At 30.8% G+C, this 23970-nt stretch overlaps 2 protein-coding genes across 2 annotated transcripts; one reads left to right on the forward strand and one right to left on the reverse strand.

The window, feature by feature from the left end:
- Nucleotides 1–189: 189 nt before the first annotated feature.
- LOC129873315 (uncharacterized) lies at nucleotides 190–2224 on the reverse strand. The gene is made up of 2 exons (XM_055948387.1): nucleotides 1770–2224; nucleotides 190–1307 (listed from the first exon to the last, which is right to left on the reverse strand). Exons 1-2 carry the CDS (start codon nucleotides 2087–2089, stop codon nucleotides 431–433), a joined length of 1197 nt encoding a protein of 398 aa, XP_055804362.1. The 5' UTR covers nucleotides 2090–2224; the 3' UTR covers nucleotides 190–430.
- Nucleotides 2225–15941: 13717 nt separating this feature from the next.
- Nucleotides 15942–19207, forward strand: LOC129873060 (xyloglucan glycosyltransferase 4). Its single transcript, XM_055948058.1, has 4 exons — nucleotides 15942–16937; nucleotides 17393–17701; nucleotides 17793–18197; nucleotides 18311–19207. Exons 1-4 carry the CDS (start codon nucleotides 16314–16316, stop codon nucleotides 18950–18952), a joined length of 1980 nt encoding a protein of 659 aa, XP_055804033.1. The 5' UTR covers nucleotides 15942–16313; the 3' UTR covers nucleotides 18953–19207.
- The last annotated feature ends 4763 nt before the right edge of the window (nucleotides 19208–23970 follow it).

Below are 23970 nucleotides of genomic sequence, written 5' to 3' on the forward strand. Positions count from 1 at the left end.
ACTCTTGCGTCCATATTATGTTGATGATGGTCTAGATATTCAGATAAGGTGTTCCACATTCATTAAGAAAATGAATGTGTATGATCTCGGATAATCCTTAATTGTTAACTTGTTATTACAAGTATATTTTGTGTACAAGCAACAACACAATTATTATTTTAAAAGAAACAAAAAAGACTGAATTATAACTTAAAAGAGGAGAGATTAGATTTTGTAGTTGTTATTAGTTCATCTTAAGCAGAGACAATAGTGTGAAGAAGATTACAAACAGAAGTCTATACACAGAAAAGTAGAAGCCAGCTACACATTAACATGTACTAATTCAACATTTTTATTCCCTGCAGATAATCCTCTTGTGGTCCAGCAATCTTTCTCTGAATCCACACGTAATGAAAGCTTAGTACATCAGGCTGTCGTGTTTTAGCTATTCTCATTCCCATTGGCACACAATTTTCTGAGTATTCTTGAAATTGAAGTTGATTAACAAACTCCCATCCATTCTCCTAAACACAAAGCTCTCCACCAAAACATAACAACTAAACTTTCTCCAATACCCATTGTCACTTTCTATTTCTTCTACACCTTCCACTCTTACATCACTCTCTTCTCCATCAAACCATCCCCTTCTTTCTTGTATCCATCTCATTTTCTCAATAACAGCACTATGCAAACCAACTTTCTCCACTGTACATTTATTTCTATATTCCTCTTTCACTCTAAACCAAACAAACCCTCCACTCCCTTCTTCATCTTTTACAGCTTCCGTCCCACTGATTAAAGTTAACAATTTCCTCACACGCGCGTCCACCTCTACGTGTGCTCTGTTTCTTCTTGTTACATTCTCACAAGAAAATATTTGCTCCCACCAACACTTAAGTGTCACTTCATTGAACAATGATTTCTTCATCTGTTCTTTAGTTCTAATTTTCCCCTCTTTTACTAACACACATGGAATATACCATTTGCCAAGAATTACTGGAACTGAACGTTTAGAAGATGCTTGGATGTTTAATTCAGGGGTATCTGAATCTGATGGTTGAGAGGATAATTGGAGGCCTTGAGCTTCTTTCAAATTGACTTTAAGTGAATGGACACTGTTAACGTGCCATCCTTTTTTTCTGAGGAATTTCGGAGGAACGCCATCGTAGGCTACAGATTTAGCATAGAAACCACCAAGGTCATATGGACAAATCTCGAATTGTTGATATGGATCTTTGTGATTAAAAGGCTGTGGGTTTAAATCGTTCATAGAATTGTCAAAGCAACAACTATCCATATCTGCTTCTTTCCAAGAAGTATAGGCCCTCCTACATGAATTGATCGAAATGAACAGTTAATATACAAAGAGTAATATAATACTCATACGATCAAGTCATTTATAAGATAATTACAGAAAAAATTCTACGCTACTAAGCATTACTAGTTGATAATCTGATTTAAATGGAGTAACTAATTAGTTATTACATGTTGAATTACTAGAAGTCGGCCTAACCATAACCTCACGATTACATGAAATTAACCTTACGACTTAGATTTTAAGTATGGACTTAGCATGCCCACCTGGACCTTTGCACCTTCCAGCTTCACTCACTCAACAACAGCTAGTAGCATAGGCAGGAATTCAAGTAAGGGGATTTAAAAAAAAAAGATCTTATGCCATGGAGATTCAACAACTTCTATATAGTCAGAATTTTTTTACACGATAAGTGCATATAACTTAATTAAATCCGAAGATCTTCGTGTATGATACACAAAAATAAGGTACGTACCCTTTATATCTGCCTTTGGCTTTGATAACATAATAGCGGCTAGATGCCATTGGTTGATCAAGAACAGGTAAGAACCAAACTTTATGAACACTAGGTTCACCAAACTCTGGATTATGAACTACTTTCAACACTCTGTCTTGAGGAAATGGGAGCTTAGTGATACTGCTATGCTTACAAATGCCCCAGCAAAAAGTGTCCATTTCTTCTGATTCTTCATCAGTTAGTACTAAATACCCTGTAATTGTTGGTGGATTTGTAGGAAATTTTGTAAGTGCTTTTGAGAAGTTCCTGTACAGAGAACGTGGTGCTGTAGCAAACATCTTTGCTAATTTTGTGAGTGTGTTTGATGTTTTGTTTAATTTAGGCTTGGGAGTACGTTATTTATACTATGATATTTTATAATGTTTTCTTATGAGAGAAGGAATATACAGAATGCTTCTATTTCTTAGTGACTTTTACATACTGATGAGATATAAAGTTCAGTCACGATAATCTATTGAAAAGGTTTGGGATTATAATACTGCAAGTTAATAAAGATTCAGCCAAAGAAGGATAAAGAAAATGATGTAATTTAAAGTGACAACATGTACTAACAAAAAGACGCACTTGTAGAGTTTTTTCTTTAAAAAAAGACTTAATAATTGATCATCCCTTTAACTTGGGAGTAACTTTTATTTAGATACTGAAATTATGGTCTATTTTAATTAAGCGACATCGTCTCCCGTCTGTCCAAATTTTGATGTCACCGGACCTCATACAGCAATTTCTCCCTCACCTTGTCCAAGCTTGATCTTCGACCTGAATACATTATAATAAAATATTTTTATCAGACATTTTCGATTTAACTTTTGAAAAAGTTTTTGTACGATTTTCCAAACACTCATTAATGATGTGTCTAATATAGATACTTAATTTGTCATGTGTTCGAATATTTAGTTACAGCATATTGTAATTTGAGTGTCTAGATAAAATTTATTGATGAATTTAAGGAACTTTGATGGTTGTATTAAGCTTTAAAAAAAGTAAGTGAAGCTAAGGCTATCTCCAACCCATGTCAAATTTTACGCCAAATGCTATATTTGGTGTAAAATTTGATGCAAAGTTGCTCCAATCTATACCAAAATTTTGCCCAAATTTGGTGTGTGAATAGTGTAGCATGAAATTTAGTGCTACACTATTCATCACACCAATTGTCCTTTACTATTATTTTATTATACAATATTTTTAATTAAATATTATATAAATTGGTATGTTTTAATTAAAATATTCTATTAGTTTTACGTAATATTTTTATAATATTAATTTTAGATTAAAATTTTATTTTTTTATATATCATTTTCCTTTACTTGATTTTTTTTGAAATTAAATTTATGTTAACAATTTGTTGAAATTAGATGAATTGTCGATTTCAACAATTTCCTGCTAGACATAAAAAAATTAAGGACAAAGAAACTCATTATGAACTACGTAATGCATTAATATAGCATTTATGGGAGCACCGTAGTGATCTTGAAAGTTGAATATTTATGTAGAATTTAAAATAAAATTTTCAATTGTGTAATGTTTATTTAATTATATTTTGTTAATGATTTCACTTTTATTTGTGCTATCCATTATTGTGTATAATATGTAATATTTGCTAGCACTTTATATTATTTTAAAAATTATGATATAAAATAATTTCATAATAAACGACTATAATTTGAAACAATATGAAAATTATATATAGTGAATATTTTTTAGAAATAATTTTGTTTTATGAAATAAGAAATAATAAATGAAATAAGAAATAATATAATAATTATAATAATAAAGATAGAGAAAAAGTTTTTTTTTTGATATAAAATTTGATCCAGTGAATTAGAGTTGATTTACACCAAATTTGGTGCTAGGATATCCCCTAAGCAAGCACAAAAAAAAAAGAATAAAGCAAACAAAAACAATGATTGGCAACTCAATTTCCACTTACTTTTACATGATATTGTTATAATTTGCTGATGATGTATGCATAAATATAAAGATAGCTAGTGCCATAACGGGCAGCTTCTTTAGGGTGTGGGCAGTGGCCATTTGTTCAAATTTGTACAAACAATGGATAAAGCAAACTTTGGTATTTTTAGTTTTTGTGCGGACAAGTAAAGCAAGTAATTACACTGGAACCGATGAAGTGGGGTGGCCAGTGGGCACCAGTTTTAGCTCAAACTGAATACTAATAATAATAGCTAGCCATCTTTATGAACCATCAACACAAAAGCGGAACAAAAATTTCAATTTTATAAGCTATGAATTTGATAATGATAATTTTAAGTGATAATAATTAATTATATATATATATATATATATATATATATATATATATATATATATATATATATATGATTAGTTTATTAATATAAATAATACACTATTTAAGCAAAATTTATTAGGCTCAATCAAATCCGCATGCGGGCTACTACCTCCATCCAGCCATTCAGTAAAGTTATAACTTAATCCAGAAAAATTGCTGATATAAAAGTAAGCGATGAGTTATCGTATTCACATAGTATCTACGTGTAATATGTGCCCCCCCCCCCCCCCCCCACTCATAATTAAAGGAACTAGTAAAGACGCATATACATTATTTACAGTTATTACACTCTCTCAGTATAAAAAAAATAAAGCTTCAAATTTATCCTGATCGACTTTATTTTATCCACATTTGAAATTGGGAAATAAAAAAAAATACTATCGATGTTACACTTTCATATCATGTTTACCTTTATTGCTAATGACACCCCACTTGGACCATTTATTCTTGGATTTAAATTTGCCAGCCCTATTTCTTAAGCCTCGTAAACAGCTACACGGGTCGTAGTTCTCAATCATTTCGTGGCACCGGGCGTGGTTGAACCATCTACGAAGTTATTGTTTTGTTAGGTTTTTCCACGCTCTTTATTTTTGGTCCTTAACAACTTGTTTGGATGATTATTACATACCGTTTAATGTATCATATTGAAGAAAGAATGAAAAAGGTGTCAGGGAAAATTTAGCCACTTTTATAGCATCAAGAATATATATGAATCGATAGTATATCAAAAAATAATATTAAATATTCTTTTAATAGTAGCTAGAAAAACATGACCCTTTTACCTATTATGTAAGTTAATAGAAGATACTCATTTAATAGACAAATAAAAACAAGATGATGTTTGAGCGGCTCTCTTTCTACTTCTGAATTTGCTGGTGCTTTTTGGGCCCATCAAATACTATGCTTGTAGAGAGTATTGATGAAGCCCGGGGGAAGCTTGATATGTACGGCCCAAAATGGCAAAATCACGTTTCTATTAAGGCCCATTTGGACATGGGATATGAAATGAAATTTTTATATAAATGAACTCTTTTAGATTAATAATTATCTTTTTTTAGGATATTTTTTTTGAAAAATCTACAAAATATAGCAAACATCAATGCTTATTTAATATAAATAGCTACCGTTTATATTTATTATATTATTTGGATACAGTTAAATATTAAATAGCAAAGTTAGTTATGCATAATATCCAAAAACAATAAATGCACAACTAATTAATTACCACACTCCTGATTAACTATCAAACATTACCCAAGACACCCCTGTACGATTCCCAATTTTTTTTACCATCTTCGAGGTATTCTCTTTCACTATCCCTAGTTCTTCGTTTTTTTTACAGAGAAATATGCCATACTTTTATCTTGTTTTGATATGATAATACATTAAGGGCTACAAGTATACTTTGATATAACAATACATTGACTATATAAATGCTTGTATTCATTTGAAATATAAGTATTCTTATGCTAACATATTTGAATACATTTTGATATTGTTTTGTGTTATTTTCTATTTTTTCTCACCTTTTCTGGTTTTTCCAATGCATCAATTTCTTCTTTAATAACATGAGCATTTATATGCACACTGTATTATTGTATTCTTAATGATAATGGATTTGAATCACACTGTATCACTAAATTGTTGTATTCTTAAAGACAATATATTCTTAAGGGCGAAGGTATCCCTGTAGGAAGTTTGGATGCAGAGCTACTTCGTATTAGATACGGTGCCCTACTATGGGAGTAGACTGCAAACAAGATTGAAGACGGGGTTGTTAGCGACAGCGAGGCACCGCAAAAATTAATCAGGAGGCCATGTACAACAACAGGGAACAGTGAAGTTGTCAGAATCATCTAGTCTTTTTTGATCTAAAACTATGAAAGTACACTTCAGTGGTGAATATGTTACTTTTATTCTGCCATCACCTTTTTAATCTGAAGCATGGTTAATTATTGATGTTTTATTTTATATTATATTTTATTGATATTCAAAATTACTCATTGTATACAAGCAAAAAAAAAAGTGAATACTTAAGTATTAAATTCATGATTTATTTTGTTATAATGAGTATCCAAGTATAAAGATGAGTAAAAGTTTTCCAAGGGAATTTAAGTTCAATTGAAAAAATGAGATACTTACATAAATAATGTACACAATGAATCCCTGTATCTTTTTAGCTATGAATTATGTATTTAATAGATAATTAATAGTTACCAATTTAATTATGAAAAGTTGAGAGTTTTTGGAGAGTGAATAAAGGGATGTCGGTTATAGTACTAAATTTTAACATTATTTATTTACTGCAGTAAGACTATATTATTGTATAAATTAAAAAATAAAAATAATTATAATATAATACAAGCGAAAATATGATATAAATCATAGTCATTTATGGTAAATTGGATACTTATAGTTATTCAAATTCAATAACCCTACAACTACAGCTATTTTTGTAAGTTTCTCATTTTTTTTATTGTGGTCTATAGCCTATTTATTTTAATTAATAACTAAAATCACTCCATTAGCCCTCTCCCTCTCTCTGTCTCTCTCCCCCCCCCCCCCTTCCTCTGTGCTTCTACTTCTTTTTTTCTATCTATTTTTTCTCTTTCTCTTTCTCCTTTTTTTAAAAAATAAAATAATAATTAATTATCTTAATTTAAAACTAATTTAAATAGTACCAAAATATTTGAACTTCACATATAATATTTATAATATATTTATATTAAAAATATTTTAATTATATATTCACCACATTTATTAAAAGATGCCCATAATATGTATCATAAATTGATTTCAAAATATATTATAATTATTGTTTATTTTTTCTCTTATTAATGGTGCTAAAATATATTATTGTATTATAAATATTTTAGTTATATATTCATCATGTGCATTGAAACATGCCTATAATATATTGAATTCAAAATTTATTATAAATATATTTTTAGTTTTTCTCTTATTAACGGAATATATTATTGTATTAAAAATATTTTAGTTATGTATTCACCATGTGCATTGAAACATGCCTATAATTTATTGAATTCAAAATCGATTATAATTATTTTTTATTTTTTCTCTCTTATTAACGTTATATATTATTGTATTAAAAGTATTTTAGTTATATATTCACTACGTGCATTAAAACATCTCTATAATATGTATAATATATTGGATTCAAAATGTATTACAATTAGAATTCAATATTATACATTGTTATGAATTCGATTGTTGTTATTTCAACAAAAATAATACATTTTTAACAGTGTAAATTAATTTGAATAGTATTGAAATGTTTGAAATTCACACATAATACTTATAAATCATTTGTATTAAAAATATTTTAGTTATATATTCACTACGTGCATTGAAACATGCCTATAATATATATATATATATATATAATATTAAATTAAAAAATTATTATAATTATTTTTAATTTTTCTCTTATTAACGGTGCTAAAATATATTATTGTATTAAAAATATTTTAGTTATATATTCACCACGTGCATTGAAACATGCGTATAATATAATATATTGAATTCAAAATCTATTATCATTATTTTTTATTTTTTTCTCTTATTAACGGAATATATTATTGTATTAAAAATATTTTAGTTATATATTCACTACGTGTATTGAAACATGTATATAATATGTATAATATATTAAATTCGAAATGCATTATAATTATTGTTTATGTTTATTTTCTTTATTGTGTTTAGAAATGTATTATATATTTAAAAAATTATCTAATTTTAAAAATAGTAAAATTATTATTTTTATAATATTTAATTTAAAATTAATAATAATTATTTTTAAAATAGTGAAAAAGAGAAAGAGAAAGGGAGAGTTGGGTGAGAGGGAGGGGGCAAGGGAAAGAGAGAGAGAACGGACAAATGGAAGAAAAAAAAAAGGAGAGAGGGGGGGAGGGGGGGGAAAAAAGAGAAACGAGACAAGAGGGGAAGAAAGAGAAAAAGGAGAGAGGGGGAAGAAAGAGATTTTTTTTTTTTTTATTTTGGGTAAAAAAAATATTGTTATTTTTGATAAAGTTAAAATATGTATTAAAATTCTTAATTAATGTTATATACTATATTATTTAAGTAAATGTCCCATATGAAATCACATTGATATGACATTGAAGTTTTGTGGAATATATAATTTGGTTTCTCAAGTTGTATTTTTTTTTGTATAAACATAAAAATCCATAAAGTTGTGATAACTATCGAAATTTCTCTGTTTTTATACAATCTTACTAAATAAGTAAATCATCTTTCATAAACAAGACATCGGAATTATCCTAAAGCGACGCATTGACAAATCATATATCTCTATGTTTCTTTTTTAAATAAATATTTACATTTACAAACATTAAAATACACATAATTCTATAAAAGATCCACTAGCCAATAATAGTAAGTAGTAATTAATTGTTTTTTAATATATTTTTTTCTCATGGTACGAACAATCTCTTTACGCTGAGTACGAGCCTTTTTTATAAATTTTAAAATGATGAATCTTTTTTTTTTTTACAAAATATAAATTTATGGGTCAAATTTTACATTTTAGAAAAATTGAAATCATGATTTTGGGAATGAGATTTGAAATTTATAACTCATATTGCATGTCAAAACACAAGCATAAACAATTATATTATGTAAATCGGAATAACTCCAAAATTCCCCTATCGTATAAAAATGGCTGACCAGTATTCTTCATCCACTATTGGTGGAAAAATATCTCGAACCTATTTTTTTGGTTCAAAAATGTCTTTCAAATTAACCTTTTTTTTTTATCTTTTCCTAAGAACTTCCACCATTTTGCTTCATTAGTGACGGCTGAACTTGAACCCACAATCTCATAATTGAATGTGGAAGATGCTTACTATCCGAGCAATCCTCTATCGTAAGACTTTTTTTGAACTTTAAAAAGTCAAGAAGCTTATTGTGATTGATCACATATATTATTTTGTTTTAAAAGTAAATCCACCCATTTTTATACCCAAATCATTGACTTGAACATTTTCTTTTTTAAGAAATTCAAATTGAACGTCTAAACAAAATTTCAGTTTCATATCAAAACTTAAACTTACTATAACCTCTTCATATCAGTCGTTTAAGCAGAATTCATTATTCTCTTATTGATCTATTTCTAGTGCTAATTAAGTTACTATATTTGCTTTGTTTCCCATATAATGTGTAATGAACGTTTCCTTTTCCTCACACTTTCGAGCCAAAAAAAAGAAGAAGAAAGAAGACCGGAGAGACGTTAGATATAGTAGAGAATCATATATAGTGCGCTCTAGCTTCCTGACAACATTTGAAGAGATTACCAATTAAGTTCCGTGAAAAACATGAAAACATTTGCACTCAAAACTAATAATATATGATTAGCATTTGGAGATTCAACTTGAAAAATTAGTGTAGTACGTACTATGCTTTATATTTTATTTTTTTAAAGTGGATATGTTATATTTTTTCCTTTTACCAATATTGTATCTTACATGTTTCAGAATTATCTCCTTTAGCTCTGTTGATTAGCTAGTTTCTGTATCAATGTAAAAGATCACTATCTGGAGACTTTTAAACACAAGTTGCATTGTATTGATGAGGTTTACTATTGGAAGTGACTTCGGAAAATAAATACTCTTCTTCAGAAGTATAACTTTTGTATATATATATATATATTGTGACTAAGAGGGTACCCTTTTGAAACTCACAATCTGTAAAGTAAAACAGAGCTCCAAAACTACATACAATTGTCTAATTGGATCTCATTTGGTCATCATAAACAAAAGTCCAATGCAGCATGTTTTGCTCTTTCAGTTCCTTGGAATTTGAAGCCTTTAAAAATGCCTCAGTACTGTCCTTCCTTAAAATCCTCAATAAGACTCCATAGGCCCAAATTCTAGTAGGAAAAAAATTGGATCAAGCTAGGCATGGGAAATTTGAGTGGTCCAATTTAGTCACATAGTAACATAGGCATGGGAAACCTTTGAAGAATTGGATCAAGCTAACTAAACTATCATTCCAAATTTTAGTGGTCCAATTTATTTTTTTGGGAAACTCCTGATCTTGATATTTGATGTAATCTTGCAAGACGCAAGTAAGTTGGCCATGATCGATGGGTGCCATAATGTAAGTACAGAGAAGGACATCTCATCTACTAGGCATGGAATTGAAATTTTGTTAGTTTGTCCCAGCATACTCACGTTTTCTTTCATGTGATTGTTTGTTTACAATGGAAGCTCTAATTTTACAGCAATTCATGTTAAGGAAACAATTTGCCTTCTTCTGCTGTCTACCCTTGATACTTCTTCAACTTGTAGTTTGGATTTTTGTGTCGTGATAGAAACATCTTATCTGTTTAGTGTATATCCATATATAAAAGCTTCTTTTGCTTTTAGCGTGTGATAAAATCAAACTTTTCTATAACGATGTAGAGAAATATTGTTATAAAGGACGTACAAAGAGGCCTGACTGTAGTAGTATATAGTATGAAAAATGGGTCCATAGAAAACTTCACTGTTAATAGTGGAATTTTTGTCAACATTTTTTTTACCTAAAGTTAATAAATACATACTACTATAGTCACTATATATCTGCCTATTTCTGTTAGCATTTTGTACTTGAATATCCATTGATTGATTGATAGTTGTTTCCATTTGGAAGTTTAAAAAAATGTAACAGATATTTAATTCGTTCTCATGTTTATGATTTTTTTCAAGGAATTATAAATAAGATCTCACTTTCAAGTTTTATGCCTAAAAAACATATAAATTTTGAAGTGTTTAGTTCAAAAAATTGATTGAGAGAATCTGTGGCTACAATATTCTGGATGGTAGGTTAGAAGTAACTGTCAGTATTTGTAGTGTAGCATATGATTTAATTAGTAAAGTCATTTGAGTTTTATTGAATTAGTGGAGACATGAAATTAGTAAAGTTTTACTTTAACATTAGCAGATCTGGAATATAAGTGTTCAGGTTTAGACAAAATGCAGTGGGAACATGGGTTATTAATGGTACATGTTTTCATTAGCTGGTTAAATATATAATAATTAATGCCGTCCTCCTTCTCTTTATTTTTTTCCTTTATTGTAAATGTACTAATATTTATTCATTCTTTTAAATATCCTTGTCTACAATATTAAAGGCCCCAACAACAAAAAAAATTGATACAGCAATGCACAGGATGGCTGGGCACATGGGGGGTTCACATAGGGACATAAAAAGGCCACATGTGGCCCTGCCGTAAGCCTTCGATTATGACTTGGGCTTCTTGGATGAGGTTTCTAATCCAATGCTTGGTTGCTAGGGTGCATCCCCATAACCCCTTCGACCCCTATTTTGCTCTTTCACTTTGAGATATATAATTTTAATATTTTGAATCATAGGTCCATAATAGTAGAAATTTGATCGAACTCATTTTAAAAAATTAATTCAAAAGACGAAAATTATCTAAAATCGTATAAAGAGACATACTTGCTCAACCAATGTGGGCCATTTAACATTCTCCTATGCTCAAGATTGAACATCTAAAGTGTAGAGAAATAAACATTTGGCTGAATTTTATGAGGTGAAAACTGTTTAAGACTGTATAAGGAACAAACTCCAAAATTAATGTGGGACATTTGACACTCTCTTACTTGGACATTTGAAGCACGAAAATTTATATGAGAACAATTTATGCGAGAAGTAAAGATTGTCCAATATAGAGTAATACATTAACATTTAGTTAACAACGCTTCATGCCTATAATTGAACATCGGAAACGTAGATAACATGCATGAGGGTCCAGCATTTAGAAGCATGGACACCATAACATGACACATATATAGTACTAGCTACTAGATAAATCAAATTAGAGCGATTGATGGGTCAGGCTGCGATATTCAGTTATTTGGATTAAAAAAAAAAACAGCTCATGATTTTCTCAATGCTTCCATATAAATCCCAGGATTTCTGTGATGGATGTCACCATCAAGCTGTTTGTTACTGTGTTTGTGACCTATTAACCAATGTCCTAGGGAAAAATGTTACATAAGGCAGTGCAATTAATGTGGAAGTCAGACCTGGACTAAATCTAGGATCTGGTGCAATTACATAATTAATGGAGTGTTTAAGAAAAAAAAATAGATTAGTTCAGTGTGTTGAAATTAATTAGCGTGTGATTAAATTAAAGGTCCAACAGTCAATATGTTTTTCGATGCATGAGAAGGATTTTATCACAAACTTGCTAGGGTTTTAATTGGATTATTTCTGGACAGGTTGATCAAATATTGGGTGCATAGTTACGACATCTAATAATGGAAGGGATACAAGTGAAATCAAAGGAAACGGATTAACGTGGGGTGTGTGGACTATGGACCTACACACAAAAGAAAAAATAAATCATATTATATGGTGTAACATCATAAATCGTATAATTGAGTCCAAATAGAAGAAATCTAATAAACAACTCGTTATTAAAGATTGTCTTCTCTACGTAAGCAATCAGCAAATATAGACACATCTGTACTCCTTAATGTGAAAAATCCAGAATTCACTTATCAGGAAAAGATCCTTAGCTTGTCTTTCCTTGCACTTGCACCTTTTTGGTTAGTTGATGAAATAAAAAGGCTCTCACTATTATCTATTGGATTTAATTTTTATATATTGATAGTGTAATTCTTTTAACATCATAAGTGACTTTAACCTGCAATAACAAGGGGCGAATCTAGTTTTGGTTCAAATTTATTGTATATGTATAACAATAAAACAACAAATTAACTCAGTAAAATTCCACAAGTGAATTTTGGGGAATATGATATGTATACAAATCTTACATTTATCTTAGTTTATGAAGGTAGAGAGTTCCGAAAGACCTTCAATTCAAATAAAATATATTAAAGCAAATTTGAAACGAAAACACAATACCGAAGAAGTCATGATAAAAATAAAAGAGAAAAGAACCGCAATAACAACAAATAATATAATAATCGAACCAAAAAACTATTGAATATGTATAATTCAAAATTTTAATAATTTAAATTAGAATTCAGAACTCATAAATAATAAATTCTGAATCCTCATTGATTATATGTCTTACTTTTCAAGTTACTGTTGCATTCTTTATATAAACGGTTCTATTTTTGATAATGCGAGCATTTCTTCTTCACCATTTATATGTAAAAGTTAAACTCTTGGTATTTAGTTTTCCCTTGGGTGGTGGACCAACTCATAATATTGCTCGAATTTTATTGAGAAAAAGTACAGGGAAAGTTACATGTGTAGAGTTATACTACAATATTTGACATTGTTGGCCTAGTAGGGACAATTATATTATCTAGGAGGTGTCATGTCATTTTTAGGACATCCAAATGTCAAAAAACCATGTGACAATTCACAAAAGGGTAAATCGAATCAGATATTTTCCAAAATAATTTTTCAAGAGAGAGATGGACTCCTTTTGATTTGTGTGAATTGCTCAATGATCATTAAGTTAATTTTAGTTTTGTTGACTCACCTAACATGCAATTGTTCTAACGTACTCCTATTTTGTAAGTCTAACTTGGGATTAACTAACTTTTAACCTATTAATGCAGGTAAATGGTGACTGGTGAGCGCATGTTAATTTTACATTAAATTATTCTTCAATCATTTGTGAATTGTACGGATTTGAAAGGCCAGAAGATTAAAAAAAAATGTAAATAATTTCATCATGCATGTCAGAAATAAAACATGGGAAACTAGACTGACACTTGTAATTTATATTACATTAAATAAAGTGCCTTTTTAATGGCTTTATTGAATATGGAGAACTAATAATGGCATAATAAATAATAAGGGCAGCATGACATGACAGCAATTTTATCAGTTACTCCAAGGCTTCCCTTCAATAGCATAATAAATAAGCCACTAGTAATAATAAAAAGTAGTATTTGTGTATAAGTTGAAAAAAAAGAAGAACAAGAAAATGTCAACCACCGTGTATAACTATTTTTTACTCTAACAAGTTCACTATTTTAGACGGAAGAGGGGCGTAGTTGTTCGAATAGTAAATATTCTAAAAAACAATCTACTTTGTGAGTTATAAAACTAATTTCAAAAAGCAAAAATCAAATATGATGATCATTGAACTAAAAAAGACTTTATTCATATTTTTTATTTTCACCAAATCAATGAATACAAAACAAATCTCTTTACGTGTAATTTTATATGGCTACCATGGTTTTCTTAGAATTATTTAGTGTAAATTTTACATGTAATTTTCATCTCAAATTATCATTTCGTTTAAATACACCATGCAGATAAATATTTTATCTTGTGATTTATAGAGCACCATTTAATCCTACCTGGACTTTAACTATTATATAGAAAAATTCATTTCAAATTAAATAAATAATGTTAATTACTACTTACAAGTGAAAAATAGTGTCGTGTAAAGATAGACCAAGTGAAATACGCCAAACAAATTGACTTCAGAAGGGAATATGATTAGTTCATGCTTACTGTCTCGGTCTTAAATTATTTTGTCAGTGTTTTCTTTACATGTTCTTTTTAAAAAATATCAATTAATATGATTTTTTAATTATTTTTATCCTCATTTATATTTTAAAATAATTTTTTTAATAAAATATTTACTTTATCAAAATATTTATAGTCTTTAACTATAATTATCATTTAAGATAAAATAAAATAAGAAATTAATTTTTACTAATTTTTTAAAATTTCAAATAATTAAAATAATTATTTTTAAAAGTTACATCAGATAATTTTAGACGGAATGACTAGTGCATGACAACTATGGCAACATGGAAAGATTGACTTCAGGAGGCGGAGGCGCAGTTTCTTACTCTTTATAACAACTAAAAAGAAAAAAAGAATTAGAACACCAAAAAATTATGTTTAACGATCCTAATCTGCGGAAAAGGACGCGCTATTTTACAGATCATCAGACCATTGTTTTCCATAAAAATGCTGTGACGTATAAAACGACAATATAGTCCCTTAAGTTTTGGATTCGTCTAAAACAGTCCTTTGGAATATTTAGTAGAGCAGTTTTCAGTCCTTTAAGTTTTTCTAAAACTGATCATTAATCATTCGATCAGTCATTCTAACTTAATTGGCTTGTGAGAAGCACGCGACTCACCTTAATTCAAAAAAACCATTAGGATACTAGAAGAAAAATATATTTAAGCCAGTTGAATACACGATTCGTTTACAAGTATGGAATAACAAATGAACCAATGATTATATTACCTTCGAACCCATATAACATTATTTGTCATCAAAATCAAAAAGTTGAAATATTTTTCTTAAGGTAAGAATTAAGAAAAATGAATTCGAAAAAGAAAAAAAAACTTCCTAATGGTTTCTTTAGTTTAAACAGTTTATATACTTCTCACGATTTAAGAATCTATTTGTATTTTTTTTTATTAACTTATTTTTAGCATTTTAGCTTAAAACTAGGCAGTAAGTTGTTATAAACACTTTTCTTAACTTATCCAAACACTTCAAGAGTGTTTAAAAGTTATTTTACCTTAAAAACACTTGAAATAAATCAATCCAAACAGGCTCTAAGTTTGTCAAAAATAGTTTCAACTTTAGGATCAAATGTGTTCAATTTTGATAACATTAAGGACTAAATCTACTCTAATAAATATTTGAAGGACCATTTTAGAACTTGATCATTTTTGTACGTCATGGAGAAACCGCGGGGGTAGAGGGAGATTGATGAGTTGAATATTTAAGATTGTCTGTAATTGGCTGTCATTAATGGTTTGCAAACTGGTTCTGTTTTTTTGTTGATGGACTGTCCACAGGCTCTCCTTCTTTTCACTATTAAAAATTGTTGACAAAGAAATTATTATATAAACACAAAATTGTCTTCCTTCTTTGAACTCACTAATCTCTTTCCACGCTTTCCCTTTTTGACCCGCCTGTTTGAACAACAACTACTACACTACTCCTGTTAATTACTTATTAGAACCAAAGCTTCCATGTGCCACACCAGTCTTCACTGACACCTCTTTTTATTTCTTCTTCTACTTCTAATTTCTGTTTCAAGATCTACAATTTCCAGATAAAAAATTGTGCTATCTCTGTGTCACTGTCCAAATGACATAGCACATAATTGAGTTTTCAGCACTCATTTATTGCCATTCTCTTCAACTTTCTCATCTGGGTTTTGTTGCCTTTATCAGAAACTATTAATAATGGCACCAAGCTCTGTAGTTGTCACAATGGAGAATACAAAAAGCATTTCATTAGTTGAAGTTAATGATTTGGATTCACCAGCCTTTAGGGATAAAAACAAGGCTGCTAATCCCAAAAGATTTACTAAAGTACTTTTACTCAAAGCCCAAAGGACACTTGGTTGCATCCCAAAAACTTTTGCATCTGTCAAGAAACGTATTGCTTTATCAGATGAGAGAGATGAAGAGCCAAAATACAGGGGGAAGTTGTACAGATTTATTAGAGCTTTTCTTGCTATATCAGTGGTGGCTTTGTTTATTGAAATCTTTGCTTATTTCAATAAGTGGGAATTAAATCTGGTGAATCCTTGGGAGGTGCAAAGCATATTGCAATGGACTTATATGGCTTGGATTTCATTTAGAGCTGATTACATTGCTCCATCCCTTTCCAAACTCACTACATTTTGTATTGTGCTTTTCCTTATTCAATCAGTAGATCGACTTGTTCTTTGTCTTGGATGTTTCTGGATGAAATTCAGGAAGATCAAGCCAATTATCAATGAAGATGCATCTGATCTTGAGGATGGAAATGGATCCTATTTCCCCATGGTTCTTGTACAGATTCCCATGTGCAATGAAAAAGAGGTAACACAACTTGAAATAATCCCTATCTTAGCTCGCGATTGAGAAGATTTTGGGAGTAAATTTTGAAAAATTATCTTCAAGTATCTATCCGGCCATGAAATTTGATCAGATCTTCAAATATTTTCAATTTCCCAAATACTGGCCCAAACCAATTTTGGGGTTTTTTGAAAAATTCAAATTAATATTGTGGTCATTCTTGTTGATTGATCAGTTTGAACAGATTTAAATTTGATGGGTTCAAAATATTTATGTTCTCACAGTTGAATCCATTGCAATTTTGCAATTACGGGTAGTATTTGTCGAAATCTTTAGTGATTTTTCATATATATATGATTTTTGCATCCATTCTGCATCCGCCTACGAGTTTAAGCTTGTTTTGTTTTTCATTTCTCCAATAATGGTCTTGGTGCATATGATGATGTAATCTGACTGTCTAATTTTCTTGAACTCAATAGGTTTTTGCGCAATCAATTGGTGCTGTTTGTCAGCTGGATTGGCCAAAAGACCGATTCTTGGTACAAGTATTGGATGATTCAGATGATGAAGTCCTGCAGCAAATGATCAAGAATGAATGTTTATCCTGGAAAGAGAAAGGGGTCAACATTATCTACAGACATCGGTTCATCCGAACTGGTTACAAAGCTGGCAATCTTAAATCTGCAATGACTTGTGACTATGTTCAGGACTATGAATTTGTTGCAATTTTTGATGCGGATTTCCAACCAAATCCTGATTTCCTTAAACTGACTGTACCTCATTTTAAGGTAGCAAACTAGTTCAATTACTCAATCTGAATAGCCAATTGCTAATCTTTTTTACGAGGCTATATAGTTCTTTTCGATTTCTGTTATGTAGGGAAAACCGGATGTTGGACTTGTTCAAGCACGCTGGACCTTTGTTAATCAGGATGAGAACTTACTTACTAGGCTTCAGAACATTAACTTGTGCTTCCATTTTGAAGTGGAACAGCAAGTGAATGGTCACTATCTCAATTTCTTTGGATTCAATGGAACAGCTGGTGTTTGGAGAATTAAGGCTTTGGAGGAGTCTGGTGGATGGTTGGAACGGACAACTGTTGAGGACATGGATATCGCGGTCAGAGCACACTTATATGGCTGGAAATTTATCTATGTTAATGATGTAAGGGCTCTTTGTGAGTTACCAGAATCATATGAGGCTTACAAAAAACAGCAGCACCGTTGGCATTCTGGTCCTATGCAGCTCTTCAGACTATGTCTTCCTACAATCCTGACTTCAAAGGTGAGTATTTGCATTCTATTATCTTCCGCACTCTCAATTCTACTTTCCAAACCCGAACCTTCATATTTCAGACTAGTAGTAAGTTTTAACCCTTTTTTGCATTGTCATTGCAGATCTCTGTCTGGAAGAAGGCCAACATGATATTCCTTTTCTTTCTTCTAAGGAAGCTGATATTACCCTTTTACTCATTCACATTGTTCTGTATCATACTTCCACTAACAATGTTCATACCAGAAGCCCAGTTACCCGCCTGGGTGATCTGTTATGTCCCTATAGTCATGTCCATTTTGAACATCCTTCCAGCACCAAAGTCCTTCCCTTTCCTAATGCCATACCTCCTATTTGAGAACACAATGTCCGTGACAAAATTCAACGCCATGGTCTCGGGGTTATTTCAGTTGGGAAGTGCCTATGAATGGGTGGTCACCAAGAAAACAGGCAGATCTTCTGAATCAGACTTGCTAGCATTTGCTGAGAGGGAATCAAAGAATATGAATGAAGAGAAAATTTCAAGAAGGCTATCTGAATCTGGTCTAGAACTATACGGCAAACTAAAAGAGCACGAAGAAGAGGTTCCGAAGAAAAAGAAGGCAAACAAAATCTACAGGAAGGAGTTAGCACTTGCTTTTCTTTTGCTGACTGCAGCTGCAAGAAGCCTGTTATCTGCACAAGGCATACATTTCTACTACTTGCTGTTTCAAGGTTTAACTTTTCTTATAGTTGGCTTGGATTTAATTGGAGAACAAGTCAGCTAACAAAAGCAAAGAGTTTTAATATTTTATTTGGCACATGATCATCTGTTTAGAGACCAAAATTTCCAGTTGAGTAGCAATCAATGCTTGGCTGCTAACTGGGATTCACCATAAGAATAGTTACAGGTGAATTTTAAACAATAGCATACTCACATTCATTCATATATACTTTTATTTTATTTTCTTTTCATTTGTGAAATTTGTAATTGCCTTTACTATTTCAAGCAAAATAATGAATTGGAAATATTGTTCGACTTACTGTAAACTTGGATATGGATTTCTGAGTTTACACTTTATACAATGGCCTTTCTTCTTTTAGTTATATGATACTGTGGCATAAGCAGCTCGGAAACACAAGTGTTTAGGCTTGGTAAACATGGGTTATTAGTGATACGTGTTTTATTAGCTGGTGAAATACATCATTGATGCCCTTTTGAATGCCACAATCTGTAAGAACACAGTTCAAAATTTCTAACAACGAACGCCTTTCCTCTTGTCTCCTCTCCTCCCAAGAGATCAAAAAGAAGTTACAAATTTAGTCACACAGTGGAGAAATTTGAAGAATTGGAAGCTAACTACACTATCATTCCAAATTTGAGTGGTCCAATATCTGATGTAATCTTGCAGGTAAGTTAGCCGTCATGGGTGCCACAATGTGTGCAAAGAGAAGGACATTTCACCTACTATTTTATCCCAGCATACTCACGTTTTCCTTCATGTGATTGTTTACAATTAAAGCTCTAATTTTATAGCAATTCATGTTAATTAAGGAAACTATTTGCCGCCTTCTTTGTTTAGTGTATATATCCATAGAAGCTTCCTTTACTTTTAGCAACTAGTACAATCAAACATCTTTATAATGGCGTCATTTGCCTAGACACTTTTGACATATATAGTAAAATATTGTTATAGAAAACATATAATATAATATGAAAAATGAGGTCTAAAGAAAACTTTACCATTATAATGTAAAATGACTGTTATAAAGAGGTCTAACAATAGTGCTATAGTATAATATTCTCATGTGTACAGTTTTGTTATGTGAAGTCACTTGAAGTTGATCACATACTTATGGTAGCAATTCCTTGGCAATTTTTTCTGTCAACATTTTTTTTACCTAAAGTTAATAAATACATACTACTATAGTCTTTATCTTCCTATTCCTGTTAGCATTTTGTACTTGAATCCATTTATTGATTAATAAGTTCTTTTCATTTGGAAGTTAAAAAGATGTTACAGAGATTTAGTTATTATTTTTTCCCATGATTGTAGATGTACTATTAACTCATATTTTTAAATATCATTGTCTACAATACTAAAAGCACAATAAATAATAAAAATAATAAATTAAGAGCTTGGTACAGCGATGCAAAAGGTGGCTGGGCACATGGGGGGTTCACATAGGGATATAAAAGGCCACATGTGGCCCTATCGAAAGGCCAAAATATTAAAACTTGTTGATTTACGAATATGATGCGCCGTATCCTTTGGCTATGACTTGCTTGGTTGCTAGGATGCATCTCCATGACCCCGTCTACCCCTATTTTGTTCACTCACTTTCAGATAAATTCAACATTCAAAATCATGGCTCTATTATGTTAGATATTTGGTTAAATTCAATTCAAAAGGCTAGTTCACGAGGAAAAATTAGCAAAAATTGTATAAAGAAATATATATGTTTAATAAATGCGAGTTCAGAGTTGAACATCTGAAACGTTGACAACATAATCTGAAAAGAAATAGATGTTTGATCAATCTCAATTTCAAAAGTTACCTCACGAGGTAAAGACTTTCTAAGATCGTATAAAGAGACACATTAATTTGCTTAACCAATGTGACTATATGTGAGACATTTAACATCCATCATACCCAGTGTTGGACATCTGAAGCACAATCGACATAATATAAGTTTGACGAACTCAATCTAGCCCAAAATTAGCTGTTGCGAGAGGTAAATTGCCCAAGACAATATAAAGAGATATCGTCCCTCAATGAATGTGGGATGTTTAACACCCAATCTTATATAGGACTTGACATATGGAACGTAAACATCATCTACGAGAGTCCAGCACTGAAAGCGAGGACAGCACAAGCGCGCAATATTAGATACACCCAAACGATTGATGGGTCAGGCTATGATATTCAGTTGTTTGAATAAAAACAGCAGCTCATGATTTTCTCAATGCTTCCATATAAATGTCAGGATTTCTGTGATGGATGTCACCATCAAGCTTTACTCTGTTTGTGATATTATTAACCTATTTTTCCTAGGGCAAAATGTTACAATGGCTTTTAATATTTTATTCCACAGCTTGTTTGGGTATTATAATTAGCCTTGTTGCTCATATGACTAATCAATGTGTAATTAGTGAGGAAGTCAAATTCTGGGACCTGATGCAATTACATAATTAATGAAGTGCTTAAGAAATCCGCAATAGATCTATGAAAAATAATAAGAGTTCAGTGTGTTGAAATTAATTAAAGTGTGATTAAAGGTGTCTAGCAGTCAACTTAATTTGTTTTCTGATGCAAGATGCATTAGAAAAATAATTAGGGTTTAAACTTGATAGCTTTTAGACAGGTTGATCAAATATTAGGTGCATGGTCACCACATCTAATAATATAATGGAAGGTACTAGTGAAAGGAAACGGGTTAACGTGGGGTGTGACATATGTGAACTATGGACTTGCACAAAAAAAAAATAATTAATTCGTGTAACTGAGTCCAAATTGAAAAAATCTTCTAATAAACAAACAAGTTGTTATTCAAGATTGTCTTACTACGTAAGCAATCAACAAATATGAACACATTTGCACTCCTTCATGTGAAAATCCAGAATACCCTCATCAGGAAAAGATCCTCGTCTTTCCTTGCACTTGTACCATTAGGTTGGTGAAATGCTTCCTTTTCTTGTTCATTATTTTAAAAATAATTTTTTTATTTTTAATTGTCACTTTTAATATAAAAAAAATAATAGTAATTTTTTTCTTTTGTTATCCTCGGCACTAATTACGTATTTTTCAAATCATTTTCAATAAATATAGATATTGTAATAAAATACTTTATAATAATTATTGTTTCTTACGATACATGAAAAACCCAGCATGAACAAATAAAAATGAACGAAAGAATTAAGTAGTCGACTACTGCTATGTATTAAGATATTAATACTACTGTTAATTACTTTTAGCAGACATTAAATTAGAGGCGAAACTTCGATGATCCATGCCACTCTCCGCTGACACCGAGTATATATACTCTGACCAATAATACTTGTCCAATTTATGAAATTAAGAGATAATTTTACACTTAATTTCTTATTTACCTTTATCATTAATTATAGTCATTTTCCTATTATATTTTTCAAGACATTATATTTATTATATTCAAATGATGATATGGTAAAATTATCTGTTTATTTATAATTTTTTAAGAATTATGCAAAATCAAAAATGGACAAATATTATTAAACGACTGTATTAATAAATTCACACGATCATTAATAAAAATAAAAGTATGGCTAGATAGTGCTAATTATTCAGGACCTTCATTGATTTTGAAAGAAAGGTTCACTTGTCGATTGATATTTTGTGATTGGTCCATCATAATCAGTTAGCACATTTAGTCATATAAAAATTAAATATTATCTGGAGCTCATTTTTCAACTCATTGAATTGATTTCAATACGGGTTAAAGCCTACTACACTAGACAATGCTTTCTAGAGTGGCAGTTGTGCCGGGCTGGGCTCAATCCAGCACCTTAAGCCTAGGGCCCGTTTGGTTCTAATCCAGATAAATTTGAGCCCACTTTGATTCGATGGGCTTTTTTAAAGTAGAAAGGTCTGTCACAAACCACAACCCATTAAGTGAGTGTGATGGGCCAGACTGGGTTTATGAAGGGTAAGATTTAATTTTTCTAATTACCAATTATAAAGTCTATATTAAAGTCATGTCATTCTTTCTTCTTCTTTTTTCGAAAGTCATTTTACTTTACCTAGCTTACTTCAATGATATGGTGTTATCTTTTCCCAAAAAAATTAATAACGTGACTAGTTTAATTAATTTAAGAAAATATTTAATACACTAACTTAAAACCTGGAACAAATAAAATCCAATCCACCCTAAAATTGTAATGACCCGATCTAGGGCCTAGTCGTAACATGACGATCGAAATTTGGAAGGGCTTCAACCAAGCCTCTTGTACATATCATAAGCATACATAAGGTAAAGTAAAAGCGGAAACATCATAAGAGAGTCTAAACCATGAATAGTAAATGAAGAATGTCACAAGATAACATAGACTCGAACATTTGTCCAACTAGATGCCTCTACACATGAGTATGGGTGGGGGCTAAGACATGTCTCTAGTTCACCCTCAATATGAAACATAACAAAAAGTCTTTTAAACAATAAACAACTTGATGACTAGTCCCCGATAAATGAGGACTCACCACAAACACCGTCGGATAGAAAAGCTTTACTAGCCACGTGGACGAATATGATCTTCAACCTCAACCCCTATATTGTGAGACAATGTAGGCAAAAAGTATGCATTAGTACGCTGTAATGTACTAAGTATGTAGGAAATGCAACGCATACAAAATCATGTTTGTACAAATGACCATTTTAACTAGCATGATAGGAGAAGTAGTAAAAATCATAAGTAGTCTCTAAGAAGGATCAATGCATAATAAATCATAAGAGTATCATATAAAGTAAAAGATATGTTTAGTCATTTAAAACATAAAAAGACCATACATATGTGGGATACGAACTGTAACCGACAATAAGACTATGCGAGCTATACTATGAAATACCAATGTTACCCTTACATCGGAGAAAGGGGGAGACTACTTGCCAAGGTAGAATCCTACATGCCTAAGTGGATCCACTAAGCGATAATGTTAATCGGGTACTCACCCTCAGTTCTTAGACTCGGGTACTCAACTTTAAGCCTTAATATTTCGGATATTCACCGCTTAGAGATTTGGGTATTCGCCTCTAATCACTTTTTTCCTAC

This window comes from Solanum dulcamara, chromosome 11 (genome assembly GCF_947179165.1).
Source record: "Solanum dulcamara chromosome 11, daSolDulc1.2, whole genome shotgun sequence".
In the NCBI taxonomy this organism is placed as follows: Eukaryota; Viridiplantae; Streptophyta; class Magnoliopsida; order Solanales; family Solanaceae; genus Solanum; species Solanum dulcamara.

Excerpts from the sequence above, each read along its gene's own strand:
- LOC129873315 (XM_055948387.1), bottom strand. The coding sequence starts at position 2,089 with ATGTTTGCTACAGCACCACGTTCTCTGTACAGGAACTTCTCAAAAGCA. Across the intron at positions 1,308-1,769 it reads GCCAAAGGCAGATATAAAGG|GAGGGCCTATACTTCTTGGA; the intron begins GTACGTACCTTA and ends CAATTCATGTAG.
- LOC129873060 (XM_055948058.1), top strand. The coding sequence starts at position 16,314 with ATGGCACCAAGCTCTGTAGTTGTCACAATGGAGAATACAAAAAGCATT. Across the intron at positions 17,702-17,792 it reads TGACTGTACCTCATTTTAAG|GGAAAACCGGATGTTGGACT; the intron begins GTAGCAAACTAG and ends TCTGTTATGTAG. Across the intron at positions 18,198-18,310 it reads CTACAATCCTGACTTCAAAG|ATCTCTGTCTGGAAGAAGGC; the intron begins GTGAGTATTTGC and ends TTGTCATTGCAG.